Source organism: Pipra filicauda, unplaced genomic scaffold (assembly GCF_003945595.2).
Source record: "Pipra filicauda isolate LSUMZ 115617 unplaced genomic scaffold, ASM394559v2 scaffold81_size6448238_pilon, whole genome shotgun sequence".
Taxonomy (NCBI): Eukaryota; Metazoa; Chordata; class Aves; order Passeriformes; family Pipridae; genus Pipra; species Pipra filicauda.
Window position 1 is genome coordinate 2,109,880 of NW_024104998.1, and position 22,472 is coordinate 2,132,351.

General features: G+C 41.5%; 2 protein-coding genes across 5 annotated transcripts in view; one reads left to right on the plus strand and one right to left on the minus strand.

Annotated features, from left to right (window-relative positions):
* The window catches only part of LOC120325076 (aspartyl/asparaginyl beta-hydroxylase-like), a 45,072-nt gene extending 39,288 nt beyond the window's left edge, over window positions 1-5,784 (plus strand). Inside the window, exon 13 of the mRNA XM_039390390.1 lies at window positions 1,449-5,784. Within this exon, the coding sequence (XP_039246324.1) occupies window positions 1,449-1,599 (151 nt within the window). The 3' untranslated portion in view covers window positions 1,600-5,784. The remainder of the gene's footprint in view (window positions 1-1,448) is intronic.
* The window catches only part of CLVS1 (clavesin 1), a 100,057-nt gene continuing 81,555 nt past the window's right edge, over window positions 3,971-22,472 (minus strand). For all 4 annotated transcript variants that reach the window (XM_027741686.2, XM_027741684.2, XM_027741685.2 and 1 more), the window contains 2 exons: window positions 21,438-21,673; window positions 3,971-7,050 (listed from right to left, as the gene is read on the minus strand). In XM_027741686.2, coding sequence (XP_027597487.1) covers window positions 6,963-7,050; window positions 21,438-21,673 — 324 coding nt within the window. In that variant the 3' untranslated portion in view covers window positions 3,971-6,962. The remainder of the gene's footprint in view (window positions 7,051-21,437; window positions 21,674-22,472) is intronic.

Genomic DNA, 22,472 nt, shown 5'->3' on the forward strand with positions numbered 1-22,472 from the left:
CTTCATTGGCTTTTATCATCGCTACTTCCCCCCACCCCCTCCCCAAACACAGAGACCCATAACATCTGTGAGGGTTTATCTCTCCTCTTCCCAGAGAGAGAGCTTGAAAGCTTCCTCTGGAATGAGGGAGGAAAAAAATATCCAACCATATTTGAGAAAGATGCTTCTTCCTAGGCAGGAAAGGGTTCCTAAGTGAAACAAGCTCTAACCTCCTCACTATAAATCTTCTGGAAAGGGTATCTACACTTACAGACAGTGAAGGAAATTTCATCTTGATAGAAGGAAGTTTTCACAGTGAGATTGGTGAAACATAGGAAGAGATAGTGGAGTGCCTGTGTTTGCAGATATCTGAGGTTCTTCACTAGTGGATTTTTTTTTTAATATCCCATCTAACCTCAAAGTTGGATCTAACTTTGCAGTGAGTCTTGCTATGAGCCAAGGCTTGGACCACATGCCCTTCCAAAGTTTCTTCCGACCTAAATTATTCTGTGATTCCATACTTCATAAAATTAACAGAAGTACTGATTCTTCTACCAATTAACACTTTATACAAAGTCTCTGTTGATTTTTCTAACAATGGAGGTACTCAAAACCAAGTCACTTTGAGTAAATTGCACATATCCCATTTTGTGCCTAACAAAGCTACTGATCTTGGAAAAGTACTACTGTTAAAATATGGCTCTTCACTGCTGTAATAAACACTCACCTAGGGTGTTTACATCTGTTTAGTGATCTGTTCTGCCTAACCAGTACTTGGCAAGCAGAAGGGCTTTGAGTTATGGGATCTCATTCTTCCAGTTCAGCTATAACAGTATAGTCAACCCAGTGTACTGTATGGCATTCCAACCTTATTCTCAAGAGAAATCTTTAGGCTTAGTGCTTTGAATGGACTTAAGGCACAAGACTGTTAACATCCCAGAAATGTTAACCATGATGAGAGTCTAATTCTGTCGTTCTGATTTTTAGAAAAAGCAAATTGATTTAATGTAATTTCTTTTCAAACCATATGACCATATTACTAGTCATTCCCTCAGCTTCCATCACCTCTGTACATCACTAATGTATCTGATTAGAAAAGAAGAAAAGTGGATTATTACACCAGTATTATACCCACTCTCTGCTTAATGGACTCAATTCATTAAAAGTACATAAATAACATATATCATAAATGTCTAAATGTGTTTGTGGGCATAACTATGCAGAGTGAGGGGAAAAGATCCATTCAGTAATATGAAGGTCCATAAGACTAATCTTTCTGTAGTTTATTTCAATTAAAACTTTGATACTCCAATCTCTTTATATTACATAGTGAAATCTTGACTGTGCAATCTGTGCTGTTTAAATCTTTCTCACATGTCCAAGAGCATCTTCAGAGCTGATATATAGCTTGCCTGCTCCACAGCCCTTCGAATACTACACTCTAAAGTATGTTCTTTTTTGTGTTGCAGAGCCTGGGAAGAAGGGAAAGTTCTTATTTTTGATGACTCTTTCGAACATGAAGTATGGCAGGATGCTGAAAATTATCGCCTGATATTCATTGTGGATGTGTGGCACCCTGAGTTAACAGCACAACAGAGACGCACCCTTCCTGCTATTTAAGGGGTTCCTTCTGATATGTGGCGCAGAGGAGCTTTAACTCTTTGGAGTATGCAAATGGGATTAATTTATCCAGCATATGAAGTATACAAGTATTTTAAGGATAAGAAAGGATGACATTCTACAATCAGAGAGGACTTGGTTTAAAAAAAAAAAAGAAAAAAAAAGGAAAAAACTAAAAAAAAGAAGCCATTTTTTGTTTCATACCGATACAGCACTGATGTGTATTGTTTTTCTGGCTGCAAGTTTGAAAATACGAATCTTGTCAGCCAAAAAGCAATAGGTGTGGATTTTCAAACTGAGGAATGTGCAGATGGTTTTGCCATGCCTATATTATATGTACAGAACCAGTCAGTTTGTCATATGCTTGACCACGTTCAGGCACAAGATTTATGATTCTACATCTAGGAAATACTTCCCAGGCTTTTATCTGGGAAGCAATATGTAAGATATTTGCAAACGTATGCACACAACCGACTTTGAAAATCAGTCTGCAGTTGTAATGTTAGCTCCTTTAGGCTTAGAACATGTCCCTATGTTATCACTGTAGATAATGTGAATGGATTATGTGAGTTTTGTACTTTTTCTACCTGAGTAATTGTATTTTTCTAGCTTAATTATGAACAAATCTTCTTTAATTAACCACTATTTTTAAAAAAAAAACACTATATGTACAAGTGTGTCTCTAGCTATCTGCGGAAGGAAAACATTATGTATGAACAGATTTAATTTTTGCTAAGTGTGGCCTTCTTTTGCCTTCCTGGAAATGCAAATAGAAACTTGCATAATCAGCTGCCTAGTGAAGCTTTGTTCTTCTAAAACAAAATAGTTCTCTTAGTTAGCAGGCAACTTTCAGTTTGATAATGTGATTTTGGAAAATGTTGAGCAAATGTGACATTTGTGGTCTCAGATTGTAAAGTGCTTGACAGTTCATAGGATTATATGGTGAGCTGCTGTTTTTCCTGTCGTTACAAAAGCTTGTGATGTGATATCCTTTTTCTACTCAGCAAGGGCCTGGGGCACCTCTTTCCAGGGGCTCCTCCTTGACTGCCCTTGAGTGGTCATTCAGCAGAAAAAAAATATATGAAGAATTTCTTGTGCTTTGGGCAGAAGGACAAGGTCTAACTTGGGTTTCCTGCCAGAATGCAGAGCAGACAAAGAGCTTCAGGTTATTAACTTGTATTAACTTCTGCTGCCAGGATCCTACAGAGTACTAGAATGATCCTCTAATTGACCTAGTGGTGTTTTCCTTATTTTGAAATGTAGAACATAATGCTGAATGAGTCTGATCTCAGTACTGTTTACAGGATGCTCTGTATTTGCCATACAGAATTTACTATATCGTAAAAAGACCTATTTTCAAGAAAGAGAACTTGCTGGATGTTTAAGAAGTTGTCAAGTCTTTGGGGTCTGTACTGTTTAATGGGAAATGGAGAGTGCAGGACTCTCCACTATTAACTTCTAAGAACACTAACAGGAGAGAGAGACCAGAGGTTGCACTGTGATGTTTATGTCAGGCTGTGACCGACTCACTTGCAACACCAACTGGGTGTGGACAGTTGTGCTGGGATGCTCAGGACTAGTCCAGAGCAGTGGCATCACTTCTGAGGGTTGTAAGAGACAAACACTAAGCAAGGAGACATTGAAGTTACTTAGTCTCCACAGCTTTGGCTTTGTTGTCCAAAGGACACTGAACAGTCATCTTATTTGTGTAATACTCAGTGGTTTATTACTGCAGAGACTATGTCGTGGTACCTAAATATTGTGACCTGAATGCTGCATTTGCTAAAGCAAAATACAGATAAGAGCTTTGCATTCCCATAAGCTGAATGCTCTTCAGATTTTGTATTTTACTAGGTAATTAAATTTTGTAATGCCATATAACACATGGTGATTACACCATAAATTAGTGTAACCAGTTTCTGGAAGTGTGCACTTTAATTTCCTTTTTGAATAGTAAACTGATAAACCCTCTCTGATCAAGAGTCAGTTTTAGACAGCTAAGATAATTAGGTTTTAATGTGTTGTCCATATCAAAAATAATCCTGAGACTATACACAGTGTACAAGAAAGTAACAGTTCTCAGTTAATACTAATGAAAAATAAAAAGATTTATAAGTTTCACACTTTAGAAAATTTAAAGATACTTCTGGAGGTTATTAGGAGAATGATGCAAAAGTGGAAATAAGGTACTCATTATTGTGAGGGATAAAAGAGTAAAAACGTTTTTTAAATCTCCTGGTAATTGTTAAATCAGAAGCTGTATTTTATATCTCTGTGAAGTGATCAAGCAGTATAAATTATAAACTATTTTGTAATTCTCTTAAATAAAGACAGTTTGTAAAGAAAGAAACAAAAACTTTTGAAACAAAAATTGGTGGTTTAGGAATATTTTTATTGATATTGCATTTTAGTTTCTATAGCTCAGATTAAATGCTAAAGGTAAAATTTTGGAGTTTTATTTATGAAAATCCATGCCATCCTTCATATTGTTTCATTGTTCTTTTGAAGGCTCATACTTCATCTTTTCCAATTGCAATTGACAAACAGATAAAATTGGCAAATAGATAAAAGTAATCTACCCAAACCCTGTGTGTGCTGGAGTAGCACTGTTCATTAGATTGTGTAGTGATACATTGGCCATTTAAAAATCTTAAGTGCCTTTAATAAGACAAGGTATACTATGAATAGCTCCTGCAACACTGAAGTGAATCTACTCCATGTCTACAAGGCAGGAAGCTGAGAGCATGTTGTTTTGTTAGGTACAGTTACTGTATTAGCTATATACATGGGGAAGATACATATAGCAGACTACAGAAATTATGCAGTGAACAACTGGTATATTATTTTAGGTATTCCTGTTTACCAGCTGGTATTTTGTCTTGAAAAAGCTTTTCAGCATTGGAAGTGCCAAGAGAAGAAATGAATGGAAATGCTTTTTAAATGGAGATCCATTGCAATTTAACTTTTTTTTTAGTTAGGTTTATTTACAGAAGGAAATGGCAGACAAGGGCAGTGTAGTCTGTAAGGCAGACTATATACTCATCATGATGATAGGAGGTGGGTTCCATCCTGCCTGTCATTACCTTCTTTGCATTTGTCATTACCTCTATAAGATCCTACGGTTAAATACAAGCTTCATACAGTTATATACAAGGCATCATATGTATTTATTCATATCACAGTTAAAGAAAAGAAATAATTCTAATCCTTTGCAAGGTTTGATCTTCAAGGGCTGGATTTCAGTGATATTTGCACTTCTTGGACAGAACAAGACCCACTTCAATGAACAGTGATTGTAACAGATCATCACAAAGACTCAGTGGCAGTGGGGGTAACAGAGATTAGGTGTTTTTCTCTGTATTAACAGAGAAAAATCACAAACCAAAGTATTTCTTCCTTAATGCTGCAGTATACTAGCCAATGTCTGTCTTTTTTGTCTGTTTAAGTTTTTGCTTTCTGCTTTAAGCAAGTTCTCTTTGACAAATCCAAATGCCTTTGAGTGTCCGTGAGCCCAGGGAAGGGAAGGGAGCTATATCCTTCTACTGGGACTTGACATCCTGTAATAGGTGGTAATGAGAGGGGATTGGGAATGGAAGAAATCCCAAAGATAAATGGGCTCAATCATCTTCTATGTTTAATGTTCCTGGAAGCTGCAAGCTTCTGCTTCTTTTTCTAACTGCTGTGTTGCCTTGCGTGGACCATCCACTGCCTTAAAGACTCACTCTTTATCATGGAGGGCAGGCTTTGTATCAATAACGTGTTGCTGTAGGAGGAGGTTAGTCTGAATGAGGTTATTCTGTACAAATACTGGTGCGTAAATCCCAGGTGTGTTGATAGGATCTGGCAGGATGTCCTTTCTGCCCTGTGCAGGCATAAAATGTTGTTGTAGATAAAGGCAATATTTTGTTAGTCCATCTGTTAGGGCTGACCATGTCCACTTGAACTATATTGTCACTTCAGTGTAACACTTAAGAATTCAGTGAATGTTCCAGGGGCACATTAAAAACCCTTGTGCCTATTATCATCTCATTTTGTATGTATGGTTTACTCTGCTACCTTTGATATGTTGTTGCTAACCACTTGTTCTAGTAAATTGCCAATATATGGCAATATAATTGAAGAATAAAGGTGTGTACAGTGGTTGTAACTGCTTTAGGAAATAAAGTCACTGAACATGCAATTCGATAATGATTTTTCTTTTATTTCTTTAATCCAGTTTCCATTTCAATGAAGGGATGGTATTCTTTGCAGCTAGAGCAAAGAGAGAAATAACAAACTGATCTTTGGCATTTCAGTTCTTCTATTCTTCAACATTTCCTTCTAGCAGAAGCTGGTACTGAATAATTAATTATAAGTTGTCCTTTTCCATTTTAGCCATGACCTGTATCTGCAATCAGCATACCCTTCTGGCTACACCTTTCCTTGACTGCAGGAGGGAAGGGGGTAAATGGCTCTGCAGAGCTTTCGTTTGTTGTTGTGACCTGAATGAAACATTCTGGATTGAACCATTAATCACTGCTGAATGTGTCCAATGGGTCTCCCTGGCAGCCCACCACCACCACATGTGCACACACATGCACACGCACATATCTAATAGGCTCCTGAGTTGCCTGTGGAAAAACACATTAAAATTAAATAGTTGCATTTCAAATTGTGCGCGTCTGCTGCCCACACAGCTCATTCCACTTTAGCTGACAGTTTTATGAGGGCTTCCAAAGTTAAGAACAATTTTTGCTAGATACTGAAATGTGACCTCCCCCCTATATAAGCAGCATGGATGAGGCAGTCACAAAGTAGCATGTTGAATGGCATTATGCTGGCATTGGGGTTTTGGGGGGTTTTTTGGTGTTTTTTTTTTTCTTTTTTTTTAAATGCAAAATCCTTCTGTAAAACTCAAATACTGTGTAAATGATGATTCTGCCCTCTGATGCAGATTACACTTACTGATTACAGTGCAAAGTTTAAATTCGAGATGCTTTTCTTTAAAACTCAACCCCTTAGCTTCTATAAAATGAGCATCCCTGATGAAGTCTTCAGGAAAACTACTGACATACCCTGGTTTCTTTAAACAGAGAATGCAGTTCCACCATTTCCAATATTTTGATGTCATAACTCAAAAAAAAAAAGAAATTCTTTGTATATGGACAGATTCCTGTGTCAATAGAAATTTCTCAGTTTTTGTTCAGCGTCGGCTGCACGGACGGATGGCTGGTGACAGTTGTTACTTGGTCAGGAAACATGAAGGACTTGCCATCAAGCAAAACACATGTGTGTGTGCATGTGTCTGTGTGTGGTGTGCTCTGTGGGTCTCTGGTACGGTGGAAGTCTGTTCATGGATCTGTGTCTGCTGGGCATGTGGGACCTCAGTCCAGAGCCAGCAGTGGTTGGGTGTTCTCGCTTTCCCCCGGGTCTTCGTGTTTCAGTGTGCCAGCTTCCACCACGGACTGGGACCTGAAAGCAAGAAGACACACGTGCTAGCAAGGACTGCTGCAGAAGCACTCACCTTCCTGCTTTTGTTTTATGATCTTTCTTTGCTTTAGTCCATTTTCATCTTTATGGCTTCTTAATTATTTTCTGTGGAAAGCATAAGGAATTTGAGAAACATTCCTTTAAATACGAACAGGGATGTGACTCACTGGAAATCTCAAATGCTGTCAAAATATTTAATGCTTACCTACTATCCATAATGCTGAACATGCTCACCAACTTAAAGACCTGACCCTGCAATACCATGAGGTCTGTGGGTGCTTGATGTCTTCCTAGGCAAAACTGCTTGTGTGAAGCAAGCTGACTGCTGGAAAGCAGTTATTTGCACAAGTGCTTGCAGGGGCGAGTCTCAGCTCATGCTTGTTGCAAATCTCAAGAAATACAAGTAGACAAATCACATGATGTAGGAGTTTAAGGGGCAGGGCTACCATGAGTTACGCAAGATCAATGAAGAAGCCAGAGTTAATATGACAATGAGGAAGCTTCTGGTGTGCCCAGTCCTGCATTTTTTCTTCCTGTCTACACCCCTGAAGGAGAACTTTATTCAGGGCTAGTCTATTTTATACTTATTTCTGTCTTCAAGGTGGGAAGCATAACTGAACCATTGTTATTAGTGGACCAAAAAACTCCAGCATGTAAAAAAATGAGTAAACACTAGAGAAAGTAGAACATCATGATTTCTTGCAGTAACAAAAGCTGAATGGGCTTAAAATAGTGGAAAAATTCAAGACTCTTTCATTTTCTGAGGTTTGTGTGCTCTAATGTTTGCTTGCCTATTGAAGGAGGATCTGATGAGTTTATTATTACAGAGATTTGTTATCTTCCATTTTCTCTGCTTTGGGCTAGAAGTTGCCTCTTAGCAAGTTTGGAGTGGACAATGAGCTTTAGAACAAAATCACTGTGTGATTCGGGAACTTTTATAAAGGGATCTTTTTCAAAAGTGGGGGTAGAGTCATCCAGCCCAGTCATTCACATAGTGCATAGTATCATTTTAAGGAGCCAGTTTTCTCATGGTTAGCTTTTTATAATTAGGGGTAGCTCTCACTCCCTACATGATGTGTTTGTGGTTCCCAGTTGTTCATTTAAGCTTTAGCTATTTCATGAAATTAGATGTCACCTCTCTTTTGATAAGAATCCTTAATAAATTCCATCCTTTGGTACTGTAGCACTTGATCAGGATTGAATACCATGACTGTGAATAACTTGTATCATAATTATACTTATGCCTGGAGCTTTCATTAAAGCATAATTAAAAAATTTAATTTAAAAAAAAATCTCCAAAGAAAGATAATAAAAACTGGTTGCTCAATGGGAAGATTTTATGCCAAAATTTTCAGAGAAAATTTTGTTTGCCCAAATGTTTTCTCTGCATATTTTTTACAAATATGTGACATGCATAATGTTTATGATTGCATTTTAATATAGAAAAGCAACTGCTTTGGGATATTATGCAAAACAGCAATTTACATATTTCCAGTACGTGGCAGTAAAAACTAATCATATGGCTTCAAAGCTGATACAGAATGGATTTAAATCACAACATTAGCAGGTTTTTACTTTCTTTTCTGGATTGCCAGATTAAATTGTTATTAAATAGTACTGATTAATACTTGTCACCAATGTATTGCTTCTGTCTGATCCACTGCCCTTCAATGGATGTAAAAAGTTGCATATCCTTTGCAGCATTTGCCAGCACACAGCAGAAAGTTTCCTTTCTAAGTCAACTGTGAAAAATCTCACAATTTTGCCTTTTGTGGTCACAGCTGATCACCTCTGCTTTCACGTCATTACATACACAAAACTTCTTGCATCTAGAACAGCAAGATACCAGTTTCTCCTCCATACTGGTACTTGGATTCACACCACCTTGGGAAAAATGTAATGCCAAGCCCTGTGTGCAGGTCCCATGCTATTCCTTTTCACACAGAGACAAAATAGCCAGAGCATCAAGTAGATGCATTGTAACCCACCTGACCTCCAAATTCAAAATGCCAAATGATTCAAATGCTATGCCCAGCCTTTCTGAATAATGTGAAGAGGGATCAAATTGGGATTTTCGTATCTGCTAAGCTCTGCAGCAACAATTTCTGTTCTATTTCTGCTAAAAGCTGCTTTTAGCAGAAATATATATCCTAAAATAAGCAATTCTCACATCTGTCTGAAGGGCACAGTCATGGTTTGAACAATCATCGCTATTTTCTAAGACACCACAAAAAAAGGACTTGTATTTGGATTTGCATTTTCCTAATACATCATGGTTTTGTTTTGTTTTTTTTCTGAAAAATGCTTGTGACTCTGGGTTTTATAAAACTTGTAGAGGACTCCTGTCCTTCTGGAGTAACAGGTGGAGGCCAAGAGGCCATCATAGTGCCTAAAATCATACAATTTAATTACACTTAGAAGAATTAATGCAGCTAGTTTCTAACGTTCAAGACATGTCAAAGTCATTTTGACCTAGGCAAGGAATGAACTAATCATCTAAGCAGGAAACAAAAATTACATTGGCCGACTCCTCCTATCAATACATTTTAGTCACTTGTGTTTTGATGTGTCTCACCATCAGACATCTATGGTCACTGTGTGATAAATGACAGAGAGAAATAAACATTCCCAGGGTGCTATTCATCTGACCTGTTCTAAACATATGGTCTAAACATTATGATTCATTGGTTACCTACATTCAAGTTCCTGTTCTGATGAGTTCTCATCTGTTAACACCAGAAAGAACAGGTTTCATGACTTGTGAGGCAATGTTTCCTACATATCATGGCCTGGACTGCCTCACACCTTCAATATTCACCTTCACTATATTACCTTCAATACTCACCAGAAATGTGACACTTGTCCTGCAACTCTGGAATTTTAAATGAGCATAATTGAATTCAAAGACTTCTGGTTTTCCTCCTTTTTCAGCTAAAAATTCTCAGGAACCAGTTTGAAAGATGCTTGTTTTTGGAGGATCTGGTTGACTTAAATTTTTTAGCAAAAGTAGACAACTGTTTGTATCACATGGATAGGGTCACTGCCCTAAGCTGGCAGACAATGTGCTTGTCTTTCTTTAACATGATCCACGCAGGAGACTTAACTCCTGTAAAAGTACATGATCACAGTGGGGTGGGAGCTAAATCCAAAGCAATTAAAAGACAAGTCAATGCCCACAGACTTTACTACTGTAGATTGCAAGGCTAGATAACCTTGCTTAGGAGAGCAAAGTGAAAATGTAAAGAGAAATGAATTCCAAGTCTCACTTCTGAACCCTAGGTACCATCTGAGTGTGGTCCATTTAAAGCGTCAATCAACCCCCCCATGGTTGTTATACTGTTCAGCAAGAATATTTGGAAATCTGGAAAATCAACAGTACCCAGCTGTTTCTCCAGCAGGCCAGCCATATATTTCAAATGACAGCACTGCATAGGTATGTACATCAATATCTAAGAGAACAGATGGCTTTATGTGTGTGGTCACTTTAATGCAACTGTCTGCAGTTCAGTCAAAAACCATGTAAGACTGGATGCAGGCCTTCTAGCTGCACTGGTTTCAGGAGGCTCTTGTCAGAGTATAGCTGCTGTCATTCAGCTCACAGGAGTTGATGTGTGTTGGGCATCAGTTTTGTTTCCCATAAAAGGTACAGTCCCAAAATCCTGCACTGAGCTAACAGTAACTGCCAAATATCATAGCATGTTTGTCTGAACAGACATCTTCCAGTTCTCTGATCCCTCATTTTATACTTTTCATCACAGCAATGCTGCTGTGCTGCAGCTCACAGGAGTGAGGATGTGTTTGTGCTGGCCTTCCTTTCAGGGTGTTTGTGGTGGAAAAAGGAGGGTGGCATGTTTTTTTCCCTAAGAGCAGGAGGCTTCAAACTCTCAGTGACACATTGCAGATCACAGTGTGACTCTATTTTCTAACTCTCACCTTCCATCTGCTCATTTTCCTCAACTTCCATTCACATTTCACCAGTATCTCAGTGCTTTTCATCTCCCAATTATTCATTCCCTTTACAAAACATAATAAGCATTTTTTTAAAATCACACCCATGAATGTTTGTATCGACAAGGTCTGACAGGCATTTCTTTCTCTGCCTTCCTTCCTTCCCATCAGACTGCAGATGGTGGTGCAGCACCTCAGAGTGTGTTCTGCAACACACCTTCAGTGTATGGCTTTATCAAGCGTGAAAAACAAGGCTTATTCCCCAGTATCACAGAAACAGTGCAGATGTACGAGTGTGAAAGGTGCTCTTTTGTTATTGAAAGCACTTAAAAATGAAATGCTTCCCAGGTGGTGTGGGCAGATGCCGCAAACCCTGCTCAGCAGTGCACAACCCCAGCACAGGAGCCATGACATGTGGCTCTCTGCCCAGGCTCATAAGCCCTGCTCAAATCTCTCGTCAGTGCAAGTCTGCAGCTTCTCCTTGTGCTGGCTCACAACTTTGCATGAAGATAGCAGAGTACTGTGCTGCAGAGACCTGCCTGGAGTGGCAGCTTTGGTACACCAACCACAGCACTGCAAAGAGATGCAGCAGCATCAATGTCTAGGGGCATAGTTGGGCTGTGAAAGTGATCCACTGGCATTGTGAGTCAAGGGGAAAAGCAGCATGAAAACTGTGGCATAACCTTACTGCCAGTCCAGGGCTTAGCCAACAGGACAGCAGTGGCAAGCTGCTGCACTTCCCAAATGGAAACTGACTTTGTGGCCACTGTGGCAGCAATGATCACCTTTCTCCCTCGTGTTGAGCACACCCTGGGGAGAGGTCTCTGAGTAGTACCTTGGCACATCAAAGTCAGGGGCAACCCTGGCCCAGATCTGTGCCTAACTAACTAATTGTGTGAAGAAGTCACTGTGAGTGCGCCTGCACTGCTAAAGAGGCAACTGCTGCAGAGTGAAGCCCAGCACAAAACCCCTCATCCTACCTATGCCTGACAGCTCTCTCCATACCTTTCCTTTCCTGACATCTGGTCACGGCTGCTTGTCTCCACTGCACAGCTCACTGCAGGGTGTGCACCAGAGAGGGGTAGGGATGACACTGTACCGCTTTCGGCTCTAACCGTGGCCTGGCCAGCTGGGCACCCAGTCATGACCTGTCCCTTAGCCCACACCACACCCCTGGGGTGCAGTGCATACCCTTTGGCACTTGCCAAGTTCTCTGGTGGGCTATGACACAGCTCTCAGCTTACTGTAGACACTCTGAATCATGAAAACATACAGAAATGCTTAAGTATTTGACACAGCACATGTAGTCTCATATCTTCAGGACACTGAGACCCAGAGGGGAGCAAGAGCTAGGCACTATGCAGGGCAAATGCAGCCAGACTCCTCTGGCAGAGGCTATCCCTGGGTAATACAGACAGGAATTGGTCTGTGCCGCCAACCTGGGAACTAGGGTGCACATCTCAGTCTTTCTTCATCAGTGTGGATTTGCCATATATCTCCCACTTCTAAGTTCTCTGAGCTTCTGTGTCAAAATTTTGCCTAGGTCACAATCCCAAGTCCAGGGCAGGAGAAAGGCATGGATGGGAGCTTGGCCTCTTCATTTCCTTTCTCTGCTATAGACTGAGTCTTCCACATGCTTTTTGTCACGTAGAAGGAATAGGAGAACCTGCTTGAGACAGGAGTTCCTGGAAGGCACTTAATCCCCTGGAGTCCCATATGTCACCTATCAAAAGGTAAGCCTAGTAGTGGGACCAAATAAAGACAACACTGCAGCAGCAAACACCAATGTACAGCAGATTCAGCAGAGCTACTATAGAGTATGCAGAATTTGATATCTAAACAACGAATTTCAGGCCAGCTAATGAAAAAATTTCTTCCCAAACTTTATGAATATTCATGAACACACACACATGCACTTGTCATCACCACTTATGCTTTTTCTGCTCATCCCCATTTCCTTGCCCACCAAATGCTCTTTTTAGCCCAACAGCTTCAAGTCCCCTTGTTCAGACATTCCAGTCCTTTACTCCTGCCTCATCTTTCAGCCTGCCTTTTTTGCTCCCATTCCAGTGACTCCAGTTCTCAAAATCTCAGACACTGAATCATAGTCTCTTCACTGCTGTGTGGCAATAACAGGGCAGATGGAGCCCTGAGAGTAGAGGGGACCAGTCTTCCTACTTCCCCATCATACATCAGAAGTTTCCTGTTCTTAACAAGAACAGCACTACAGCATGAAAGCAACCCTGCAGATGCACTATTTAGGCTGGAAAGTCAAGCACCGCCACAGTGTGAAAAGCCAAAATATAGGCTGTGGGAGCAGCAGTCACTTGGCCAGGTGTGTGGGGGTGTTGTGACCCCCGCATTGCTCCCTGGCCCCAAGGGCACACACTTATTTCTCAGAGAGCTCTTTCCTCCCTCAGTGCTCAGCTCAGATAGTGCTGTGCTAGTAAGTGGCTATTTATTTTGCTTTCTTGTAGCAGTTCAGTGTGTGGCTCTGTGACACATTTGCTGCATATTAGTCCAAGCCTGCTCTGAAGATAGCCTTTGTTAATTCCCTCCTGAGCTTTTCTGTGGAGTTCATCAATGCAGCACTTGTGTGCCTCTTAAATGCTAATTCATTTACTGCCATAGCATGACTGTGAGAGTTGGTTTTCTTTTAATTTTCATTTTGCACGTGAAGAGCTGAAGCGCAGTGAGATTAGGGTACAAGTATTCCTCTAATATGGGGTGCCCATTTCCCAATGCTGAAGGTCTGATTTTGCAGAGTCCTCAGCATTAAATGACAGCATGAATGTTCAAAGCACGTGTTGGATATTTCTATACCCCAAAGTCTATAGCTTGGCAGGTTGAAAATAAGCAACATGAAATCTCACCATCTGTGTGAAATTTGGTTTAAGCTACTTGCCAGCCTGACACAGGGGCTCAGGGGGAGAGTGAGAGTAGGATCTACTTCTCCAGTGTTGCACCCGACAGCCTGAACCAAAGGATCACTCCTGGTCTCCATCAGCAAGCAAATGCTTGCCCACCAAGCGTGCGTCCTAGCCCAGCTGCTTCCAGTCTGTTATGCCCACCTCATCTTTCAGTCTGCCTTACGGCTTCCATCCCTGTGACCCAAGTGCCCAGTATCCCAGGTGGGTTCACCGCCAAATCCTCATCTCTCCAATTCTCCTGCCAAGAGCAGAGAGGATGCAGCCCTGAGAGCAAGGGGTGTCAGTCTTCCAAATCCTGGCTCCATGTCTTGCTATAGAATGGCCTAATGTAGGGACAATAGCGATCACAAGTAAAAGTTGTAATTGCAAAAGCCCTCTGCACCCCATAGCCTAGACAGGAGATGCACATTGCAGGCATGAACCATCAACCAAAGCTGAACAAGTTTATTTATGTTGGGAGGCCAAGCTAAAGCATGAGGCAATCCTTGGGGCCATTATATGCTAAAATTAAATATGTTTCTGCAGGGCATGTGTGAATTGCCCTTTCAAAGGCTAGTAATTCAGCCAGATGTAGGTGGATTTTTCACAGGACAGCAAAAGACATAAGCAGTGTAAAACCATTTGTTTTATTAAGTGTCATGTTTCTAATCTAAACTACTAAACTTTTGGCAAATTTATAGCCAGGTGAAGACATAATTTACGATGCAATATTTTAGGCAGACTGAACACCACTGGTTCTGCCATTCCCACCTCCAGCCTGTGTTTGTGCACCCATGCACTGGGAATTGAGTGCTGTAAACAGATGAAACCCATGCTGCCAATGTCCCCCGAGAGCAACTGATTTCCTGCTTTGCCCCAGGGCATCCCCAGCACCAAGCTATCCATCCCTCCTGTCCTTGGTTCAGCTGTGGCTTTGCAGCTCGGATCTCCTTGGCTTCTCTCACTGCTTATTCCAGAGGGTATTCTGAACCATCTCTCCTGCAGCTTCCCTAGGACCTCCTAATGTACCAGACCCACCAAATCCTTTCCATTTCTCTCTGATGTATGAGCAGAACTCTGGTCAAAAGCTATAAAACTGTTCAACAGCTAATAATCTGTATTACTAGGTAATGTATACATTACATGATATGCATGTCCCTGGAACACCTGCTTTACTATCAGGATGAGTCTCATTCATCATCTCTGTATGGGGGAAGCATTTCTGTGGAAGTATTTAGAAATTCTCCATTGTTTGAAATAATTTATAATAAAATAACGAATGAAAGCCTTGCACCGTAGGTTTTGCGTATTATAGAGCTACTTTATCACAAGGAGTTTCTTTCTTTTCCTCCAAAACTAGTAGAAATGCACCCCAGCTACAAGCAGGGCAACCTAGGTGCCATCCATGGGCAGTGGGAAGTTTTCACACATTTTCATACTGATTTTTATTTGCTGGTATTTTACTACTTCTGCAGTTAATTGGTGCTGACTGTGAACCGGCATAAAACGTGACCCATAAAAGCAGAAACATATGGCGAAGGAACATTAAGGTCACACTAAGGATAACAACTAGAAAGGTCTGCCTTGCACAGCCCAGCTGGGCATATGGAGGAACCAGTCTGAATAAATAAAAACCTTACATAAGTCACCCCCATGAATGGCCCCTTTTGGATCTAAAACTGTTCCAGTCGGCATTAGTGTGTACCAGTTGTAATACCCTTCCTTCTGGAAGCAGGATCCTGTTTCTGAGAAACAACAATTAGTTTCAGCAGCAAGTTCATTTGAATATCAGGCTTTTGAAAATGCACACATCAGGAGGCAATAATGGCAAACCCTAATCTGTACTTTAAAATCCTTTCACTCTAATCTAGGACATAAAAATCCACATGCTCTAACTCAATAGCACTGAGTTACAATGCAATGCAATGCAATGCATTCTTACAGGCTTTTTTGCTGTATTTTCAAAATGCCTAATATGAAGGCTTTTCATAAACCACTAGGCAGGTCGTTGCCTCTTTATGTGCACAAGTCCTTTAGAAAATGGCCTCAAATATACCAGGTGATGTTCAGATTAGATATTAGGAAAAGTTTCTTCACTGGAGGTGTTGTCAAGCATTGGAGCATGCTGCCTGGGGAAGTGGTGAAGATACCATCCCTGAAGGTATTTAAAAGACATGTAAATGTGGTGCTTAGGGACACCTAAGTGTTTAGTGGTGGACTTGGCAGTGCTGGGTTAATGGTTGGACCTGATGATCTTAAAGATCTTCTCCAACATAAATGGTTCTATAATTCTATGATTCTATTAGTTTCTACTTCAGAGCAGAAAAATGTAATGGTGTCTTAATATACAGATTGTACATTTTCGCAATCAGTGTGTTTGGCGCTACTTTAAATGTTTTACCCTAACTCTGAATTTACTGAGTCTCTAATAAGGTTGACTCAGCGATAGCAATGTTCTTGCAACCCATGTTATCCTAAGAATAACTTTTAACCCCAAATTTGATTAAAGTTATAATTAATTAAACTTTGATTAAATAAATTTCATTAAACAGCACAGACTGTTTGGCCAGAATAAATACGTAGTTGTTAGGTAAAATTTCCTTTCTCTGAAGGGCAATTGTAAATTGCAGTAGGTTTTCAGGCCTATTTGCACCAGCAGCAAGCTAAAAGCAAGCATTTTTTGGTGCCTGGGAGGGCATAGAAAGAACATTCAGCTCACAGGCTGTGCTCGGTGCCTGCACAGGGAAAAAGCAAAGGCAGAGAACACTCTTTGTCACTTGGATGAAGACCCAGTTCAGACACCAAGAAGTGACCCAGATGCAGCTGCAGAAGCAAGTGACACGGAGGTAATGTGCTGCTGCAATTTACTTTTTGCTACTGGACTTGAGTGTAAGAGCAAGGGTGACACTGGGGAAAAAAGGAAACTCTTCAAAGAACTGAGCTCTTTCACATCTTCCCCTGTCGCTGAATCCATCCCTCCAACTAGGGATGCTCACCCACTGTGGTTAGGTACTCGAATAACTACAGGCATGCTTCTCCCACTGTGGCTGGCCAAAAAACTATGCCCTATTGGCACAGTGATATGTAGAGAGCAGTCCCTGACTCTTTAACTGCTAGGCTTAACCACCCACCATAACTATTCATTAAACTGCACATCCAGATAAAACCTCCAGCTGTTCCTAAAAACAACAGCTCATCAACAAAAGCCAGCATGAGCGCCTCAGGCAAACGCTTTGCTTTTGTGTGAGCTCCCTGTTGATTAAAGCAACCCAAGGCCCCTTTCTGACCATCAGGGCTCACAGAATATTTGGCCACAGCTCAAAGGGAGGTAACTTTCTTCCCTGTACGCCAAATTGCCACACCATTTACATTGCTCTCAAATCTCAAAGCTCATAAGTGACAGGCTCCCTGTGTGGATGCAGGCCCTTCAGAAGAGATGGCCCAAGACAGGGGGAAGGATCTATTGCCATTGCTGCTTGCAGGACTGTCGAATGGATGTGGCCAAGCTCTTGGATTAAACAAACTTTGCTATTACTCTATCAGTGCTGGTTTCCATGTTTACTACCTTGCCCATTTCAGACTTCACTGAGCTGAATCTTAATAAACATATATTCTGAATGAATTTTTGTTATTGTTGCTTCCTCCCCCTCCCTCTGGCCATTAAGACTCATTATGTGGAGTCATCAGCTGTTTTGCTTTGTTTCCCATCTGTTCATACAGTACTTGGGTTCTGAGATAACACTGCAGATGGGAGTGCAATTTCCACTGTTTTGATTTTGCCCCAGTGGGGCTTCATGTGGCCACTGGTGGAAAAATTGCAATGGTTTTGATTAAAGATTTTCCATATTATAGAAACTTGTCAGTCTCAAAATTTTTAAGATTGTGTCAGTGGCTGGAGTCAGTGGCAGTCTTTTTCTAAGAGGATTATCAATCCTTATCTCCGTCTACAATGCCTCCATTCTTTGAAATCAACAAGGACTCTTTTTTGAGAATAAATCTTGTGCAAGTTCAAGTCACAGGGAAAAACCACCCCTGCCTGTGAATAGGAAGAAGGTCGCATTCTGGTCCCGGAAATTGGAACCTAATGAGACTTTGACAGGCAAGTCTAATCTCCTGTAGCCACTTCATATTCAACTGTTCATATTAGACCTTTCAATTGTGTATCAGTTAGACTGTCATATTGGCACGCTGTTTCAGTCCTCTGATAACTAGCAAACCAACTCTCATTTGCAGCCAAGGTATACTTTGATCAGCTTATACCTATTTGATTCCTGAGTTGTCCTTTTTCTCAAATACCTGTTTCTCTGTCCCATGTTTTTATTCCCTTCAAATCCATTTCAACCTTTGCTCTGAGAGACTGAACAAAGCACTGTCTTCTATAGCTTCTTGCTGAAAAAATACACTCTCCACTCTCCTCAGTCTCCCACAACTCTCAGGTGAACTTGTTTCAATTTATATGCACCTACCCTGATGATGGGAGCCAAAGCACTGCTGCCAGTCCCGAACCCAACATACAGGCATGTACCTGCTCTAGCTTCAGCCCTCCCACACTGCTGCTTGGTGCTGTGTTTTTTCCTGGTCTGCATTTTGAGATTTATTTTAATTTTCAGGCCATGACTTCAGTTTGGTCTCAGACACGTCTTAAAAATTCCCTCTTTCTCCCCCTCTGCATTCATTTGCTAACAGAGATTAAGTGGCTACAACAGTTATTCTCTGGTTCCATTTCCTGTCACTTCTCTTCAAGATATATAAATCACATCTTGATTTCTCAGCATCTCTGCTACTAAAATTTCTGCACACTATATTTGGAGTAGGTTGTGCCCAGGGTGACAACAATCTTTAGTTGTAGGGGATGGCAGCACTTTATTCCACAGGGACATTTCTCTGTGGTCACAGTGCAAGACTCAGTTACTATAGCAGCACTGAGCTCAAAGATTAAGAATGCTTTCATACAGTACTGGTCCAGTGGCAGCTCAAGCAAGGATGCGCTTGCGTGGCTTTGCATCAAGTGGCCACAGAGTCAGAAGGGGCTGCAATTCTACACCATGTTATGCAGCAGGACAGTGCCATAGAGGGGAACAACCACTGTAGCTCCAGACTTCTGGATAAATCCACCTCCCATAAGCACTGCCCTTCCCTACAGTGGATTAATGGGCAGGTAAACCTGCAGTGATACCTGGGAAGTCAGAGAGAAGAGGACCCATAATTGTTCAGCAAGGCTTTTCATCCTTAAATTGCAGAAACCTAAGAAGGCTCAGTCTTTATATATTTACCCCTTTCAGAGGAATAAGTTGCTAAAGAAAAGGTCAGTGACCTTGACCTTTTTTTGGTTAAACCCAACATTTCACCAGAGAAACACAAAATTAACGTGTTACCTAAAAATGTATGCTGTGAGTGGAGGAGTAGAGGAGATATTTTTTAATGAAACCAGAAAATTGCTTTAATAAGGGGAGAGTGATAGGACAGTGGTGAGGGACTTATATTTAAGATGAAGAATAATGTTAGGAGATCACCTATGTATAGTGTAAACCTCCCTGGAGTAACCAGGAATCTCAGCCATAGCCTGAGTTTCTCATTGTCTTAGAGATATATGAACCTAAAGAGGCAAGGAGGGGAGATATATAAAGACAGGTATTGCTGGTAGAAGTCTGGAGACCTTTTAAGATGCCTTAGATATAAATCTGGTCTAACAAATCTAATAAAGCACACAATCATGCTTTCTGAGCATAGGCTTTTACCTATGCTTAGGCCAAACCATAATTTCAGGGGAAGAAGAATCAAAGCAAATACTCAGGGGGGAAAATCTGTTGAAGCCATGAACTTTTCACCTCTAACAACAAGTAATGACCACAGGGTGCAAGATCAGATGATTGACTTAACTGCTGAGTAACAAAATTAGGCTAAAAGTTAGATCTAGTCTGCCCAGAGGCAACATGACAAATTAGATTCATCCACTCCCCATATTTGTATTAATATTCTTTTGTATTAGTGAACAGATTATAAAAGAAGGCTTTGCCTCAAGGCAGGGTTTTTTTGGCACTGAACTAATTTTCAAGCCGAGGTTCTTCCCTAAGGGCACGATAAGATTCTCCCTCCTTTGCAGTCACGGATCCTCTCCTCAGCAAGGGTTTACCTATGAGCAGTTCTTAACACTTTGGAGCTTTAAAAACCTACAAATTTCTTTCTATAAAGCTAAAATGTATACTCTTGAGATGTGTTTTAATAACAATGAAATATTTAGTCAGTATCTTTCTAAGATTATTCTGTTTCACTGTCAATATTAAAAAAAAAAATAATTAATCAGCTCTCTGGGATGGGCTCTGTAAACTCAACCCAGCTCCCAGTCTTGGCTGGCAGTCAGCAGTAAGAATTGCTGACAATGCAACTGACAGTGCAATGGCTGCAGTTCATAGCCCCTCAGTCTCGCGGCCCTGTGAGCCCTTGATGTCGGTCACAAGTGTTTGTGTTTCCTGCACGAGGCCTCACTTTGCAGACACAGCTGTGTGGCATCCCTCTGACCTGGGAGGGAGCTGCAAATCAAGAATGCATTTCTTTTTCCTCTGAAGATGAAAGACTTTTAAAATTAATTGCATGACATTATGGCTTGTCTGTGTTGTCAGCTTTGATTTTGCTGTGACAAAATGATGGCCGTTCCCTGTCAGAGAGTGATGCCGTGCCTGTTAGCACTGCACTCATCAAGTGGCAGCAGCGAGGAAAGCATCACTACGATCTCCATGGAAAGCAGTTTCACGGAGTGGGATGCCAAGGGTGAGGCGAGCGCAGATGTTACACTCACACAGGGGAGCCGACCTGGCCACCACTCACTGCAGCTGGTGTTGGCTAAACCATACCACCCACAACCTTGTGCCAGGTGTCCAACTTCCTGACTGGATCCCTGGAATCAGTCCAAACTGCTGAGGGTGATACTCTCCAGAGGTGTTATTTTGAGCATTCAGAGCTAAATGCACAATCACTAGAACTAAAATCAGAGCTCTTAAAAGAACAGCTCTGCAGCTGCCTTTGCAGGGCTTGATGAAGCCAGCGGGAGCAGAAGCAGAGGGAGAAAACCAACCCCTTTTCCCTTTAGAGGGCAGTGTTCATCGTACAACAGCCACATTTCTAAGGAGGTAAATCCCTTATCGATAACAACTGGGTCAGCAGCAGCAAAGCAGAGGCAAGTAATAGGGACCAGCACTGAAGCAGTGCTGCTGGTTGCACTGCACCATACAGAACAGCATCTCACTCTGATATACTTTCTGTAATGCTCTGTGCAGAGGCTCATTAATTTCCCCTCATTTTCATGCACAGTAATCAGACAAGTAATTACGGTTCCACTGAGAGGCTTCCTTTCTCCCACCACACCATGAGCGCAGTCCAGGGTGAAGGGCCCCCTACCATCAACATTTGCCAAATTACAGCTTCTCTTTGAGCCAGATGAGCCCTTCCTGTGAGATTTATGCCAAACCTGTTCAGAGAGCCAAATAAGAGGTGATTTCAAAGGCAGTACTGTACCTTTTCATGGGTTTGGGTGAGGCCTCCCTCTCCAGGTTGGAGGACGCGTGCTTCACGTGCATGGCATTGTAGGAGGTGTGGGTGTACTCGTTTTCGTCACTGTAGTCGGGACCAAGTAACGTTCGAGCCCATGTGCCCATGTCGTAGGGAGGAAGAGTCCCTCCGAATTCGGAGGGCAGGCATTCAGGGTGTATTAGCTGGTGAAGACTGTTCAGGTTGTTACCATGAAGAAAGATCTTTAACAAATAAAAGAAAGTTCAAAGTCATCATCGATTCCTTACTTCATTAAGCACAATAATAGCAGCACTAATGAGGTGTGGAGTGTCATTAGTTGACAGTGCAGTTTCAGGTGGGAATTTCTAAAGCCCTCGGGGTTGGCTCAGTGGATGAGGAGGTGGGTATTAGCTTTGGGGTGGGCAGCTGAAGAGTTAGCCTGGCACTATAAATACTTCTGAAAACTCTGATTGCCTTGCTTTTAGCGCATGACACTTTCAATTTCTTAAGTGCCAGATCAGGAGAAGTGGAAGTCAGGAGTTATGACTGATTATCGCTACTGTAAGAGGTTAGAGAAGTGAGAAGAAAAGGATGACAGCAGAGCTTACTGAAAGTAGATGTGAAGAGTAGGTCTTCAGCATCTGAGAGGGCAACCAGCTCTGCACTCCAGGACTGACATTTCCCAGGGGTGTACCAGGCTGTGTTGCCACTTTGCGCTGCTTCAGCACCATCTGTCTCTCTAATCCCTCTTTGCTTTCAGGCTGGTTCTACCCTTGTCCTGCCTAGTCAGACATAACTCAGGGTGGGCTCTGGGGCCTCCTGAGGGATGATCCGGTCATTGGTTGATAGACTGCAGAGAACAAATGGCTAAGATGACTGCCAGACCACAATTCACGTGGGTTTCAGTGGAGAAGATCTGCCTCTTCTGCAGTATCAGAAAACAGCCTTCAGGCACAGGCATTTTTTTTGAGGAAACATGTGAGTTACCACCATGTGAAAACAGTCAAGTTCCTGAAGGAATGAAATAGGAATTTTTACTCC